The 15487-nt window shown below is 45.4% G+C and overlaps 1 protein-coding gene across 1 annotated transcript; it reads left to right on the forward strand.

Annotated features, from left to right (window-relative positions):
* The first annotated feature begins 2974 nt into the window (after window positions 1-2974).
* On the forward strand, window positions 2975-13290 carry rab1ba (zRAB1B, member RAS oncogene family a). Its single transcript, XM_069159031.1, has 6 exons — window positions 2975-3318; window positions 7313-7385; window positions 7558-7653; window positions 9219-9314; window positions 10428-10559; window positions 11028-13290. Exons 1-6 carry the CDS (start codon window positions 3305-3307, stop codon window positions 11220-11222), a joined length of 606 nt encoding a protein of 201 aa, XP_069015132.1. The 5' UTR covers window positions 2975-3304; the 3' UTR covers window positions 11223-13290.
* The last annotated feature ends 2197 nt before the right edge of the window (window positions 13291-15487 follow it).

Genomic DNA, 15487 nt, shown 5'->3' on the forward strand with positions numbered 1-15487 from the left:
TTCATTTTCTCATCGATTATTTTTCCACGTATCTATATTTAAGGTGTGTGAGAGAGACTGACAGAGTTGTTTGTACAGTATAAACCGCTCAGGGACCTTTAAAGGCTGGGTTGGGGTGGAGGGCGGCAGGAGGAGGGGGGAGGGAGGGATTATTAATTAAACAGCAGTAATTAAACAGCAGTTTACTGCAACAGCATATTAATTTACATTAAAGCAGATTAATGAGCTGACAGGGTGTAGCTCTAATGACTGCTGTAATTTCTTTCGTACATGTTGGCTTATTAAGTATGTTTCCATCAGATTGGCAACAACATTTACACTGAACTGACAAAGAATGAAGCTCTTCCAGTGGTGGAAAAAAAACATCAAAGACTCCTTTTAAAATACGAAGGTATTATTTAGGACTGGATTTAAATTACAGGTGGAGGAGCCAGTTCAACAAAAAACAGGATATAATTTCAGCTGTAAGTATTACTATGAAGGGGCTGGAAAATTACTTTCCTAAACCTGAGACTGAATTTAAAAATTACTGTCCAGGATAGGCCATTTTTAAATCACTCCACCTCCTCGACTGAAATACAGTGGGTACGGAAAGTATTCAGACCCCTTTACATTTTTCACTCTTTGTTTCATTGCAGCCATTTGCTAAAATCAAAAAAGTTCATTTTATTTCTCATTAATGTACACTCAGCACCCCATCTTGACAGAAAAAAACAGAAATGTAGAAATGTGTGCAAATTTATTAAAAAAGAAAAACTGAAATATCACATGGTCATAAGTATTCAGACCCTTTGCTGTGACACTCATATTTAACTCATGCTGTCCATTTCTTCTGATCCTCCTTGAGATGGTTCTACTCCTTCATTGGAGTCCAGCTGTGTTTAATTAAACTGATTGGACTTGATTAGGAAAGGCACACACCTGTCTATATAAGACCTTACAGCTCACAGTGCATGTCAGAGCAAATGAGAATCATGAGGTCGAAGGAACTGTCCAAGGAGCTCAGAGACAGAATTGTGGCAAGGCACAGATCTGGCCAAGGTTACAAAATAATTTCTGCAGCACTCAAGGTTCCTAAGAGCACAGTGGCCTCCATAATCCTTAAATGGAAGAAGTTTGGGACGACCAGAACTCTTCCTAGACCTGGCCGTCCAGCCAAACTGAGCAATCGTGGGAGAAGAGCCTTGGTGAGAGAGGTAAAGAAGAACCCAAAGATCACTGTGGCTGAGCTCCAGAGATGCAGTAGGGAGATGGGAGAAAGTTCCACAAAGTCAACTATCACTGCAGCCCTCCACCAGTCGGGGCTTTATGGCCGAGTGGCCCGACGGAAGCCTCTCCTCAGTGCAAGACATATGAAAGCCCGCATAGAGTTTGCCAAAAAACACATGAAGGACTCCCAGACTGAGAAATAAGATTCTCTGGTCTGATGAGACCAAGATTGAACTTTTTGGCGTTAATTCTAAGCGGTATGTGTGGAGAAAACCAGGCACTGCTCATCACCTGCCCAATACAATCCCAACAGTGAAACGTGGTGGCAGCATCATGCTATGGGGGTGTTTTTCAGCTGCAGGGACAGGACGACTGGTTGCAATTGAAGGAAAGATGAATGCGGCCAAGTACAGAGATATCCTGGAAGAAAACCTCTTCCAGAGTGCTCTGGACCTCAGACTGGGCCGAAGGTTCACCTTCCAACAAGACAACGACCCTAAGCACACAGCTAAAATAACAAAGGAGTGGCTTCGGAACAACTCTGTGACCATTCTTGACTGGCCCAGCCAGAGCCCTGACCTAAACCCAATTGAGCATCTCTGGAGAGACCTGAAAATGGCTGTTCACCAACGTTCACCATCCAACCTGACGGAACTGGAGAGGATCTGCAAGGAAGAATGGCAGAGGATCCCCAAATCCAGGTGTGAAAAGCTTGTTGCATCATTCCCAAGAAGACTCATGGCTGTACTAGCTCAAAAGGGTGCTTCTACTCAATACTGAGCAAAGGGTCTGAATACTTATGACCATGCGATATTTCAGTTTTTCTTTTTTAATAAATTTGCACAAATTTCTACATTTCTGTTTTTTTCTGTCAAGATGGGGTGCTGAGTGTACATTAATGAGAAATAAAATGAACTTTTTTGATTTTAGCAAATGGCTGCAATGAAACAAAGAGTGAAAAATTTAAAGGGGTCTGAATACTTTCCGTACCCACTGTATATCCTGTCTGAATGGGAGTCATAATTTCATAGGCCTAATCACTTTGTCAAAAATGATAAGATGTCAGGAATTTTTCTGTAGAAGCATTGGGGATGAGGATTTAAAAAAAAAAAAAAAGCCTACATCATCAAATGCACGTCTATGAAGGAAAAAAATGACCTCGGTATAAACAAATTAAAAAAATACAGTGATAAATGATACATATAAAAAAAAACAAAAAAACATACACACATTTTCACATGCCAACTGTTATTGAGGCTATTTTTGCGTCTCAACACTTCTTTATTGGCTACTTCAACATTTATTTATTTATTCATATTTATTTAGGCCTACGTACTTTCTGCATTCCTGTAGCCTATGTGAATTGCTAAGAAATAAAAGTCCAATTTAAATAGGTTCTCCCTGCAGTCACAGGACTTTTCATTGAGGAACTGTGACTTAGTATTAAAGATGATAAAATATTTAATAATAAAAAAAAAAAAAGTATGACACGAGTGAAAACATATTGAATATAATCACTCTGTAACTAAGATTACAAAAGTGCGTAGCCTGTGTTTTATAAAAAAAAAAAGATTGAATTTTGATCTATGTGTGTGTGAGAAAGTGGATATCCTGTTGTGAATTCCGGCTGCTGTACAACATGTAGTTGTTTTTTTCTTAAACTCTCCGTGATACACTACAAGTCCCGACGCTGCTCTCGTTCTCGCTTTGTCCCCGACGCTCGGGATTTGTCTGTAGTGACACGTCACCCTACGTCACTACCGCACCTGCGCAGCCATCTTGAACCTTTAAGCGAGCAACAGACGCAGAAAGGCAGGAGAGAAAAAAGGAAAAAAAAGGCAGTTGAATATACCAGCCTGAGGGGAGGAAACAAGGATATGTCCGCTAGATTCGAGGATATATGAAACCATAAAGGTTGAATACGAGCGGGACGACCAAGCGGCGGTAACGGAGACGGTTAACAACCAATCTTAAGTGCCTTCGGATTCACGGACCTACAAGTCATCTTTTTTTTTTTCTGGCCGGAGTAGGAAGAGTCGATTCGCCGACAGGAAAAAAAAAAAAAAAACCCACACACACCGTCCAGAGTGAAACCATGAATCCCGAATAGTGAGTTTTATATTCAAGCGCGTTCATGTTGTAAGGCGAGCCTCTGTTGTGTTAAACCAGAAAGCGTAATATGGCGCGACCTTATATTCGTAATGCTAGGCTATTTGTACTATTTGTGCTATTTGTAATTGTACTGTGGTTCATTTGGAGACCGCTGGCTCTCCTGAACAGGGCGCGGACGGCTTCTTTAACATGTCAGTCTCACGGAGGTGTTGTGTGTTTTTTTTTTTTTCTCGAAACGTCAGCTGACAGTTTGCTCGCGCCTTTACGTACGGCACGCGACCCGCTCACGAGAGGAATAAACGGAGCGGCGCGAGCGCGTAAAGTTTAAACTCGGGTCAACGCGGCCGGGAGGAAACGCTGCAGAGAAAAACAACAACAACAACAACACCAGATGTGGGGATATGGCTGATCTGTTAGCCTGAGTAAACAACCCGGTTTGTTGTTTGTGTTTTCCTTTGGACACGTCCGTTTACTCTGCTAAGCACATGCGCAAACTACGCAAAGGGTGTTCATCATTCAGACCGGTAGAACTCGTTCGTTTTTCTTTTGTTGGTTTTTTTTATTGCGGATTACGTGCAGATGGGGAGTTTTGCACGTCAATCGTTAGTTAGATTGGTACCTGTAACTATTCGGTTTGTTGTCGATTGAAAGCATTTGTTAAAAGTTCGGATTTTGCCAACCTAAATTAGCTCCACTGTCGAGACTTTATTTGATGTTGTGTAAATCTTTATTAATGACTTATTAGCAGTAGTAATAGCGGACTTGACGGGCAATCAAAGGCGCTTGGCAGCCCTGTGGATGTTTTTTATTCATGCCTTTTCTACTTTCTGATTCATCAATTTAAGTGCATTTGAAAAGTCATGAACTCAAAACTTACACTCTTACAACTTACCCTGTGTAGTTCCTTATTAGAAATGGTGCAAACATTGTGGGTGGCGGGATCTATTATTTATACCTGGCTGAGTGTCACATAGCATTCTTTTCAATTTTCGTTTTCTTGCCATTGATAGGGAGTATTTGAAATTTCTATGTTTTACATAACTTCAGTGCAAAATGTCAATCACAAATATTCAATGGCATGCACGTTAAATGGAAAACAGGCGAACAGAACAGACACCCTCTTATGGATACAGCAAGAACATTTAAAGCTCCGGCAGATCTAATCATCCAGGAATTTGTCATGTGGACTAAAGTTGTGGGAAGATTTTGTCTCCACTTTGCTGAAATTTCCTTTAGACGCAGCACTTGAAGCGCACATGAAAAATGAGTTGCAGGCCGCCACGAACAATAACAATTTCAAGCATTACTGCGTGTGGCCGCCTATTTCTTGTAGCTAATAGTCCATGTTGAGCAGCTCACCTGTGTCATCGGATCTGATCCTTTAAATATTCCTGAACGCTCTCCATCTGTCTCAGCTCTTGACTGGCTGTTGCTCCAGTTTCCTTTATTATCACTGACCTCTGGTGGTTCTTGTTGTCCACTTCATTTTAATCATGTTAATAGAACATCTTTTGTGTCATTTTAATAGAAAAAGAAGCGGCATGAAAGATCATAGGTTGTGGACTTTCAACACTCAACACCTCAATACCACCCAAGCCAAACTTAAAGGTTTTATTGATACAAATGTTTGTATTATTATTATTATTTATGAGGCCGAATGAGTGTACAACATTTATCTTTAAGAATTAGGTACACCCATTTTAAATGAATGTTTCTCAAATCTACACAGTCAAAATGACACGTGGTCCAAAATATAAATACAGCACACCTAATATTTGGTTAAACATCCCATCGTAAGGTTCACCGTGACTTGACGCTTTTAGTGGCCACTAACAAGCTTCTGGCAGAATGAATAGAGGTAAAAAAAAAAAAAAAAAAAAAAAAAAAAATGGGGGGGAGAGGGGTTTCTGGCACGGACACGATCCTTACGCACAGTCTCCATATTTTCAATAAGGTTGAGGTCATAACTTTGGCGAGGCGTCTCCAAAAGCTTAAGTTAGCCTGCAGTTGAAACACCCGGTTGTTTCCAAGTTTTAACCGTCTTAGCTGATGGTTTGAGGTTACGCTTAAATATTCTCAGGTAGTCCAGATCGTCTTGTCGGATGGTCAGAGCGGCGGGCACTGCTCCGTGTTGCGCGGTGCCTGAACGTTGAGACCCAGCAGTCGGCGCAGGGAGCATACGCCATCCCCAGAGAATTCCTGGGGATGGCTCATATTCTCTGGTTTGACCTGTCCCGAAACACTCTCGCCAACCGGGAAGTCCCTCTCACTATCAGCCCCCCCCCCCCCCCCCCCCCCGCCCCGTCATAGCTAAGGTCATTTAAGGCCATTGTAAATGGACATCCACACATTTCCACATGCTTTATGGATTGCCCTTATCGCTGACATAATCCAACAACAAGATAATAAACAGCAGACTTCATGAACTTATTTTTTTTTAATGCAGGCTCATATTCATTCATAAACGGCCTACTTCCATTACAACTTGCAATAACTGTTGAGAGATTTGTTTCTGGTCTGAGTGACAGCTGACTGAAAGGTACCGGGATGAATCTAGCCAGCTTAATCATCTGTCCAGGTTTTAGGAAAGAAACCTCTCATCCCGTTCGTCAGCTTGTTTATGTTTTCAGATCATCACATGCTTCTTTATTCGTACAAGAATTCAGACGGCCATAATTTGACTACGTTCAGGTTTTTTTTTAAATTTCTAAAAGTATCAGGAAAAGTAAACGTTTTCTTTCTAAATTCTAACTTGGGTTTTGTATCATTAAGCGACTACCGTCGGTGGGAAGCGTAGATACGGTAACGTAGGCTTCGCAGCCATGATGGTCTGCGGATTGCTTGTTTTCGTGAATGAGCGGCGTGTCGATATGGACCCGTCGCTATCGACCCGATTGCAACGTTGTTGTTGTTGGATCCGGTGTTTTTGTGTAATATTGCCAGTTGTTGATCGGGCGCCGAGCTGTGATACACGACACGGTTTCAGTTTCCTGTGACACCAGAATAGCACTGGCATATTGAGCAATTCTCTCCACCTGTTTTGTGCTGTGTGTCAGATTCACGTGACGTTTTCCTCCCAGTGATCGGGGTAGGGTGGAGGGTGGAGGGTGGGTGGGTGGGTGGGTGATGTTTTTCTATCATTTTGCGGGAACCTACGAGTGGGGCTGGCTATCAAACCTCAATAATCTTAACTGCTGAATGAACTATGCCCGTCACACTGCTTAATTTGGTGACTGGAGAGCTCATATTTCAAATGAAGGGTTTTGATCTTTTCATTCAGGTCTGAATATCATACGTCACTACTTATTTGGTACAGCATCTGTACTTTTTTCACTCGGTGTTGCCCAAGGCAGGCTGCTGTCTAATGTTGCCCTACTTTAAAAAAAAAAATATATATATATATTCCAGTGAGTCGGAAACAGCGTTAAAACGTATTAGTTAATGGACAGTACACAGTATTAAGAAAAGAAAAGGTTGGATCAGTAAATCCAATTAAATTAGCACAAACCAGTTAACACTCAGTAGTTCTCTACTGTATTTCTCTTTCTGGTAACAAATCCCGCAAACATGTCCATTAACAAAGTGCCCGCGTGTGCATCAATGGCTGATGTAGTTATTCCTGCACGAACTATTAACAACAAGGAGCCGCACTGCTCCGCTGGGTGAACACGCTCAATGCGGTTCGTGAGCTCCACGTCCACTGTCCTGCTGCCTGCGTACTCACTGCAGAACCGCATGTGGATCAACCCGCTGCTGCAAGCGGGACGAAGAAATGCAGCGCTCCCCTCCCGTTTGAGTAACATTTGCAATTCGCTACCGTTTCAGGAAAATGACCGTGCCAGTTTTGACGAACACATTGTTGGTTTTGGTCATTTTTACGATGAATTTAGCTGATGAATAAAAAAAAATGGGTTCGTGCCAACATTCTGGTAATATTATATGTACAAGTATTAAAACATTTTTCAACTGTTTTTTTTTTTTTTATTTCCAGTGACTATCTGTTCAAGCTGCTGCTCATCGGAGACTCCGGCGTAGGGAAGTCCTGTCTCCTGCTGCGCTTTGCAGTAAGTAGTCCTTGGTCACCGTGAAACTTGTTCTTTCCTTACTGCCGGTCCGTTGAATACCTTCCATTCCAGCAGCGACCTGCGCTTTTTACTCCCTCTACCTGTTGGCCTGAACCCCCACCCCCCCCCACCCCCCACCCCCTCTGTCCTGTTCTCCTTTTTTTATCTGCAGGATGACACCTACACCGAGAGTTACATCAGCACCATCGGAGTGGACTTTAAGATCCGCACCATCGAGCTGGACGGCAAGACCATAAAACTGCAGATTGTGAGTGTACACACACGCACACACACACACACACACGCACACACACACACACACACAGAGAACACTCTTTGTAACCTTCACCTGAGCGAGGAGGGCTCAGATCCAGCCATTGTTAACAAAACACATGAGAGGCTTGAGTGTGTGTGTGTGTGTGTGTGTGTGTGTGTGTGTGTGCGTGCGTTTGTTCAATTTGGAATTCAAAGCAAGCTGTAATTAGATCTTGTTTTAGCGAAGGGAACAAACTGTGCTATCTCTAAGGTGGCTCGTTTGTTAACTGGATGACGCTCTGCCTCATACAAAAAAACACACTAAATTAAACCGACTTCTGCTTTCTGTTATTTTAGAGATGAACAAAATCTCTTTAAGTTTTTTTTTTAGGGTTTTAACTCAGGACCTACTTTGCCTTTTCTCACTGCAGAAAATGAACAATAACTTGGGTGCTTTTTCAGAGCCAGAACTTTTAAGAAGTCTGTAAGCCTTTGGTACAAAGTTCCTTTTCGTTGTTATTCCAATAGACATTGGTGCATTCTTGACACGTTATGTAAATGATTGAAGATTGAAAGACTGTCCTCCCCTCGTTCTCCGCAGCTGGTTGCAGCTCATCCGTGTCACTACAGTCAGCAAAATGTATCTGCATTCAACTCGGGAGCCTTTTCTTTGCTCCAGAGACTGCAGAATTTTTTTTTTTTTTTCTTACCACAGAATGTGGCTCATGATATCGGCTACATGTACAGCGACAGATTTTTTTTTTTTTTTTTACTGTGTTTCACAATTTTTCTCCGCTTTGATCAGCATTTCTGTGGGCCCGCCGCTCCATCACTCCCACTCGTCAACCTGATTTCCTCGCTTTGGAATTGCGTGCGTGTGTCTTGTTTAACCACGCTGCTCTCCGCAGGGGGGGGGCGATTTTCAGATGGGCCGGTGACCCTAAAATGCCCCAAAACTCGAGACTGCATCACGGTTCACTTCAGTAGAATAATGCTGCACTCAGGGGAGGTAAAAAAAAAAAATAGGTTGATAATATGTGTTCAAAAAGCATACGTCTGGTGGGGGTTGACTGGTGCGTGGGTGCGGGTGGAGGTGTGCGGTTCTCTGTCTTCCCGAATCAATGCATTTCGGCGACATCGTCTTTTAACGTGCCCAAGCCGTGGGCTCTTGATTGGCCGCTGACTGCGACAGGCCAACCGACTTCCCTGGATAAACTTTTACTGGCCCGGTGGTTACGACGGACCCCCCGGCTAATATCGGCTGCCACCGGCTGCGTTCGGCATTTTAACCTGAAAAAAATGAACAACCGGTGCCTCTCAAATGAGAAGCTGCTTCACCGCATGTTTTGTTCTTCACAAGCTGTGATTTTAAAATGATCACATCAAACACAACATGAGATCTTTTGATTGTCGAAAGGCTCACGAGGATGGAATTGTCCTTTTTGGGTTTATAGTTCATAAAGTTTCTCAATTTCCTGTTATGACCGACTGAAGCTGTTGAATCGATTTATATAATGCCTTCTCCCTTTCCCTGTCTCTGTGTCTCTGTGTGTCTCTGTGTGTCTCTGTCTCTCTCAGTGGGATACTGCAGGGCAGGAGAGGTTTCGTACCATCACGTCCAGTTACTACCGCGGAGCCCACGGCATCATAGTTGTATATGACGTGACAGATCAGGTGGGTCCGCGGTGACGACTGGTTCCTCAAAGTAGGACAAAGAAACTGATGATTTTGTTCCTTTGAATATTCAAAATGTTCGGTGCTTTTCATATTTCGACATTTTTCAGCATTTCGTTTGCAGAAACGGACAGGTTATTTTCACCACGCCGCTATTCCGGTAGATCAGAAGTTTACTTACTCTGAAGTTGACTGTGCCTTTAAACAGCTTGGATAACTCCAGGAAATTACGTTGTATGTCGACATCGTTTGAGTCTATTAAAGGCGTACTTGCGGATGTATTTTAAAGCCTGCCTTCAAACTCAGTGCCGGCTTGACATCAACGGTAGTCAACAAAACAACAGGAACAAATTGTGTAACTCTACAAGTGTGATTCATCCTCGGCAGCACTTTCTAGAAGCCTGAGAGGGTACCGCAATTATCTGTACAAAACAACTGCACACACGTAGAGTATAAACACCGCGACACCATATAAACACCACACCGACTTCAAGGAATGTGCTCGCCAGTTCTGTCAATATGTGCCAAAATTACAGCAACTTAGTGGAAGAATTCCCATAGTTAAAACAATTTAAAGAGAGCGTTACCAGATATTATTCAAGTTTGGGAAATTAATCATCATGTTGACCATTATCCCGACTATTTACATTTTTATAATAAAGTGGTGATCTTCACGGTCCTGAGACACGTAATATTTACGTGGCTTAAATGTCAGGAAAAGTGGAAAAACTTAAAATAATTAGCTGAGCTGTATGTGATTTTAAACTGTATTCATAAACCCGTTCGTGGCTTTCAGATTTCCGAAAGCAGTTTCATCAGAAGTAAAACAAACGAGCATTTTTCCGATTCCACAACTTTATTTTTTGGTTTGGAACAGTATCGAGTTAAAGTTATGATCTTCTCAGACTTTTTAATAGGGACAAAAAACAACAACAACAACAAAAAACAATCAATTGCTATAGTTCTGCTACAGTAGAACAGAGCCACTATCCCGACGCAGTCTTAACAAATAGAAAATTAGAGCCCTTCGAGTGGCAGCGTTCACGCAGGCCAATTCTTCTCTGCCCGGTGGCTGGATGTTGAAAGCTAATTCTCTCGTTCTCGTTGTTGCAGGAGTCCTACAACAACGTCAAGCAGTGGCTTCAGGAAATTGACCGCTACGCCAGCGAAAATGTCAACAAGCTTCTGGTGGGCAACAAGTGTGACCTGACCACCAAGAAGGTCGTGGACTACACAACAGCTAAGGTACGGCCGCTCAGCGCTGGTTTCCGCCGAGAGATGGAAAAACGCATTTTACGTACCTCCTTAACCGATTTATCGAGCAGAAGAAACGTGAACGTACTCGCTTGTCTTTGTTTTAAGACTTTTTTTTGTTTTTTTGTCAAGCTAATGTCAATTCAAATGCAACACTTTCCTGCAGCTTTTTCCACAGTAAAAGATGTTAATGAAAAATTCAAAACAAAAGCCCGCTTGTCTTTGCCCTTTAGGTAAATACATGTCATTGAATCATTTTAGTAAATGATTCGGTAAGCAATAAAACGGGAGCGAGGTCGGTGGAAGCACTAAAGGGCTTTTAAAAGTGGCTGAAATGTTTGTTAATCATTCTCTTAACTACGCCGAAGCTTCGCTCTCCCGCGTGCTTTGAGCGGAAGGTTTTCACGACCGGTCCTTTTTTTTTTTTTTTTTTTTTTTTCCCTCTTCCCGTCCTGGCAGGAGTTCGCCGACTCTTTGGCCATCCCCTTCCTGGAGACGAGCGCCAAGAACGCCACCAACGTAGAGCAGGCTTTCATGACCATGGCCGCCGAGATCAAGAAGCGCATGGGCCCCGGAGCCACGGCCGGCGGCGACAAGCCCAACTTAAAAATCGAGAGCACCCCCGTCAGGCAGTCCGGAGGGGGCTGCTGTTAAAAAGGGACCCGCCCCCCACCCCACACACACACACACACCCCCATCCCCACCCCTCGACCACCACCTCCACGACCTCTACTAAAATCTCTCTTCTCCTGTCTGTGTTCCCCTTTCCATCACCTGTGCCACTACGACACGCCGCCAGCCTTTCCCCTCCGTAGCACCTCGTGACCCCCCAACAGCCGCCGTCCCGACCGCCCGACTCTCCGCCCGCCCCGGGGGGGGGAAAGCGGATTGAAAACTTTGCAGGGGGTGGGGGGGGGTAAACATACAGTTCTCATTAGTTGTTCCTAACAACAAAGAGGAACAAAAGAAGAAGAAGAAGGTTGAGCTGGTTGTGGGGAGGGGGAGGGGGAGGAGTCAAGCAACAGACACCGAGACAACTTTCTGTCCAGGGAGAGAGGAAGAAAAAAAAAAGGGCACGGGAAAAGATTGGTATTGATTTAGAGTAGAATGGAGGCCGTGGAAGATTAGGGTGAGATACCAGTTAGCTTATCTACACACACACACGCGCACACACACACACACACACACACACACACACACACACACACACACTGTGGTAGAGGTCATTGGGTAAAGAAATTGAAGCCTTTTGGCCAAACATTTCTCTTTAGTCTGTGTCCATCATTGCTAATCTCATTTTTACATCAGCCCCCCCTCCCCCCCCTTTCTCATCCCACCGCAACCAAAACTTTTTTTTGCTCTCTGGATTACTTTGCCGGCAAAAAAAAAAAAAACAACAAAACGTCACCGCGGCGAAGCCCTGTCGATGCTCTCTGCACACAGTGGAAATTGTTTTTCCCCCGGATAGCAGCAGCCTGGCTAACAGTGACTCATCATGGTGGTGTGTCTGATGAGGATCCGGGGGGAGGGGGGGGAGGGGGGGGGAAGCCCTTTCGGGGAGCTTCCTCTCCTCCCATCTTCGGCATCTGCTCCGGGTTTTTTTTTCCTCATATTTGTGTTAAGGCAGAAAACGAAGTGATTTTTGTTTTTTTGTTTTGTTCTTTTATACCTCATGATTTGAGCAATCCCTGTTATTTCACTTCAGGCGGCCGATGTACCCGACGTGATCCGCGGAGCCGGCTAGAAACCCAACTCGCGGACCGTCTGAACGGTTATTTGTCCTCCACTCTCTCTCTCTCTCTCTCTCTCTCTCTTTTTGCTTCTTCCTCCGTCTCTGTATGTTTATGAAGGAGTTACATTCCCCCCCCCCCCCCCCCCCCACTCAAGCAGATGTATCTTCTCAAATCTTTGTCTTAACTGCTTAATTGCGTCTTTTTGTGTGTTTTTTTGGTGTTTTTTTTTTTTTTTTTTCCTTTTCACGATGCGACATTTGAACACACCCGAGTTCTCACTCCCCTTCAAGATAACGGCGTGTCTCTTATTGACAGGCGTTTCCCGTGGTTGACGCGCTCGGCCCCGCGCACGCTGTAAATACGCAGGAACGGTTTGTGTGAAGCGAAAAGAAAGCTCGCTTTTAACGTCTCTTCACACCGGCATGATTTTCAGATTACAGTTACAAAACGAGTTCGATGCAGCCCCGAGTGGACGCAGGAGGACGAAGGGCGGCGATCGCCCTCATCTGCTGGGGATGCTCTGGCTGGGAAATTGTGGCCGTCGTCACTAATTCACGCGTCCAAATTGGCCGAAGCGGTACCGTGAGAAGCTTCGTGCAGGTTGACGACGTAACCAAACCGGTAAGCGACGTGATCGCCCGCCGGAGGAAGACGAGTTCAGACCCCCGATGGACGGCGAAAAGGGATTCCTGAGCCCGGAAGGAGGGAGAAACGGTAGCTCGACGAACTGCAGACGCAGAGCTGGGACGGGGGCGGCTGTTGTGACGGCTGTAACGATTGGTGCTTGTTTTTTGTTTTCCTTTTTGGCCGCCAGTCGAAATAATTTCACGCGCAAAAGGAAAAAAAAAAAAAAAAAAAAAAAGTGACGCGACGCTTTAAACGTTTAGCACGGTAGCTTCCTATAATGACACTAAATGTTACGGCGAGACGGGGTAGCGCACAGCTGAAGAGGCATGACGCAACGGTCGGGAGGAGGGAGGGAGGGAGGGGAGGGGGGGAGGGGGGCGACAAAAAAACAAAAAAGTGATTGGCGGCATTCATTTATCTCACAGTTAGCGTTTTATTATTGTTGTGGTTTTATTTTCGCTCTGATGAAGACTACTTGCGAAAACAAGGAAGGTTTCAGGATGCCGTGTCATTCTTCCTCGTTTGAAGCTGGGGGGCTGAGGGGCGGGATGGGAGGTGGGTGTGGGGGGGGCGGGGGGGGGGGGGGGGGGATGTCTTACAAGAAGCTGCGGTTCTCCCCCCCGACACCGACCCGGTTCGTCAGACGTTTCCTGTTTCTCCCGGCCCGGCCTCTTCGCCCCACGCCTCGTCTCTCTCCCTCCGCCGGACGCTTTTTTTTTTTTTGCCCTCCCGTTTTGTGCCTCACGTGTCCGCGCCTCCCGTTCGTATTCTAACCGCGCGATTATTCAGAACCCGCGGCGCGTTTTTCAAATGAACAAAAAAAAAAAAAAAGTCCTGCGAAGTCCGAACGACAGGCGGAGAAACACTCTCCGGCCGTTGCGAACGGGACGCGCTCGGAGGGAAATGCCACGGGCCGCGTGGACGGGGATAACCGTTGCGCGCGTGCGAGCTGCCTCTTTTAAAAGCCAACGAATCCGCTAACCGGCATTTCTCCGAGCTCCTTTTTTTTTTTTTTTTTTTTTTCAGTTTCATTGCCAGCCACCAAACGCGGTCCTTAAGACCCGCAGGTGAAGACCGTGCACACGGCGCTGAAAGCTCTTGTTTCCTTAACGCCCTGTTCTACTTCCTGCCCTCGCAGGAAGTAGAACAGGGCGTCTGACGTCCGTAGCCGAAACGCTCGAGTGGAAGAACCCGGAAGAACGTTTTTTTTTTTTTTTTTTTTTTCACCCACAACTGGAACGTCTACTGACGTTGTTGTGGAAGCTGCTCGCACTTCAAAAAAAAAAAAAAAAATACCATACTGGAATAAGCATTATGGCCTCACTTTAAATTTCCCCTCGGTTATCGTGAGGGGGGAAGAGAGAGGGGGGGGGGTCTAGCAGCCGTGGTCAGCTTCATCGCCGCTGTGTTGTTTGGGTGGGGCGGGGGGGTGGGGGGGGGGGGGCGTCCGGAGGTTCAGGGGACTGACTGGTCTTGGTTCGCCGACCGGATATGAACTCCCAACTCTTCCCCTCCCCCCCCCCTCCCCCTCCCCCTCCAGCCAACCGCGTCGCTGCGACTCGATGAAGAATCGCTCAAGATTGCGCCTCGCTCGGCCCTCGCGCTCTCACGCCAGGAAAAGGTCATTCGAGGGTTTGTTTCCCCCCCCCCCCCCCCCCCTCCTCGCACGTCTTGTTTCGCTGCAAGAAGGTGAGGCGTCGCAGAGACCGCGAGCAGACGCGAGTCCTCCCTGTGTGAAGCCTCACGAACCGAACGTTTCACCTCTGCTGATCGCCAATGATGTCAGCGGCTTCTGATCACGTTGGCATCACCTGGAGATAAAGTGTGTGTGGTGGGTGGTGGTTTGTGTGTGTGTGTGTGCGTGTGCGCGTGTGTGCGTGTGCGCGCGCGTCTGCGTCTGCGTGTGCATGTAGAGCGGAGCAGAGTCACGTGTAACATTCCAGGGCTTTTCGGACACATGTTGGCGTCCTGGCATCGCGCCAGTCTCACTTGAGTAGTTGCAGAACAAGAAAACATTTGAAACTTCTCACTCACACAATATGTTCTGGATACTTTGCGATTTGATGATGACGACGATGATGATGATGATTTTTTTTTTTTTTTTTCGTTTTTACGTCTACTGATTTTTATGTATTCATTGAATGCTATTGCTGTGTTGTCAAGTCCACGGAAGGATGAGGGGGACACTGGACGGGGGGGGGGCGGGGGGGCGGGCGGTCTGATGAGGGCGGGCTTAAACACATGTAGGGTGGGGCTTCTGCTTATGAATGTGATTCTGACGAAACAACACTTGATTTTCTTTCTTTCTTTTCATTTGGCATCGTTTTGGGTTGAAGGGGGTGTTTTTTTTTCTCGTCATTTGCACTCTTGTTCATTGCTTTTCAATGGCTTAATAGAGGCTCTCGGTAGGTGGTGTTTGTTACCAAAAAGCACCGGGCATGTCACCTTTTTTTTTTGTTGTTGTTGTTTTTCTGTGTGGCTTGTTCACTTTGGCACCGTCTTCGTGCTGAGTTTGATCATGTTTTTTCTGTACATATTATAAATATATATATAATAAAA

The sequence above is a fragment of the Embiotoca jacksoni genome, unplaced genomic scaffold (assembly GCF_022577435.1).
Source record: "Embiotoca jacksoni isolate LCO1_2020_lvr unplaced genomic scaffold, fEmbJac1.0.p SCAF_24, whole genome shotgun sequence".
Taxonomy (NCBI): Eukaryota; Metazoa; Chordata; class Actinopteri; family Embiotocidae; genus Embiotoca; species Embiotoca jacksoni.

Bases quoted from the DNA above. Each gene is read 5' to 3' on its own strand.
- rab1ba (XM_069159031.1), top strand. The intron at 9,315-10,427 runs GTGGGTCCGCGG...TCGTTGTTGCAG, and splicing joins TATATGACGTGACAGATCAG to GAGTCCTACAACAACGTCAA. The intron at 10,560-11,027 runs GTACGGCCGCTC...CCGTCCTGGCAG, and splicing joins TGGACTACACAACAGCTAAG to GAGTTCGCCGACTCTTTGGC.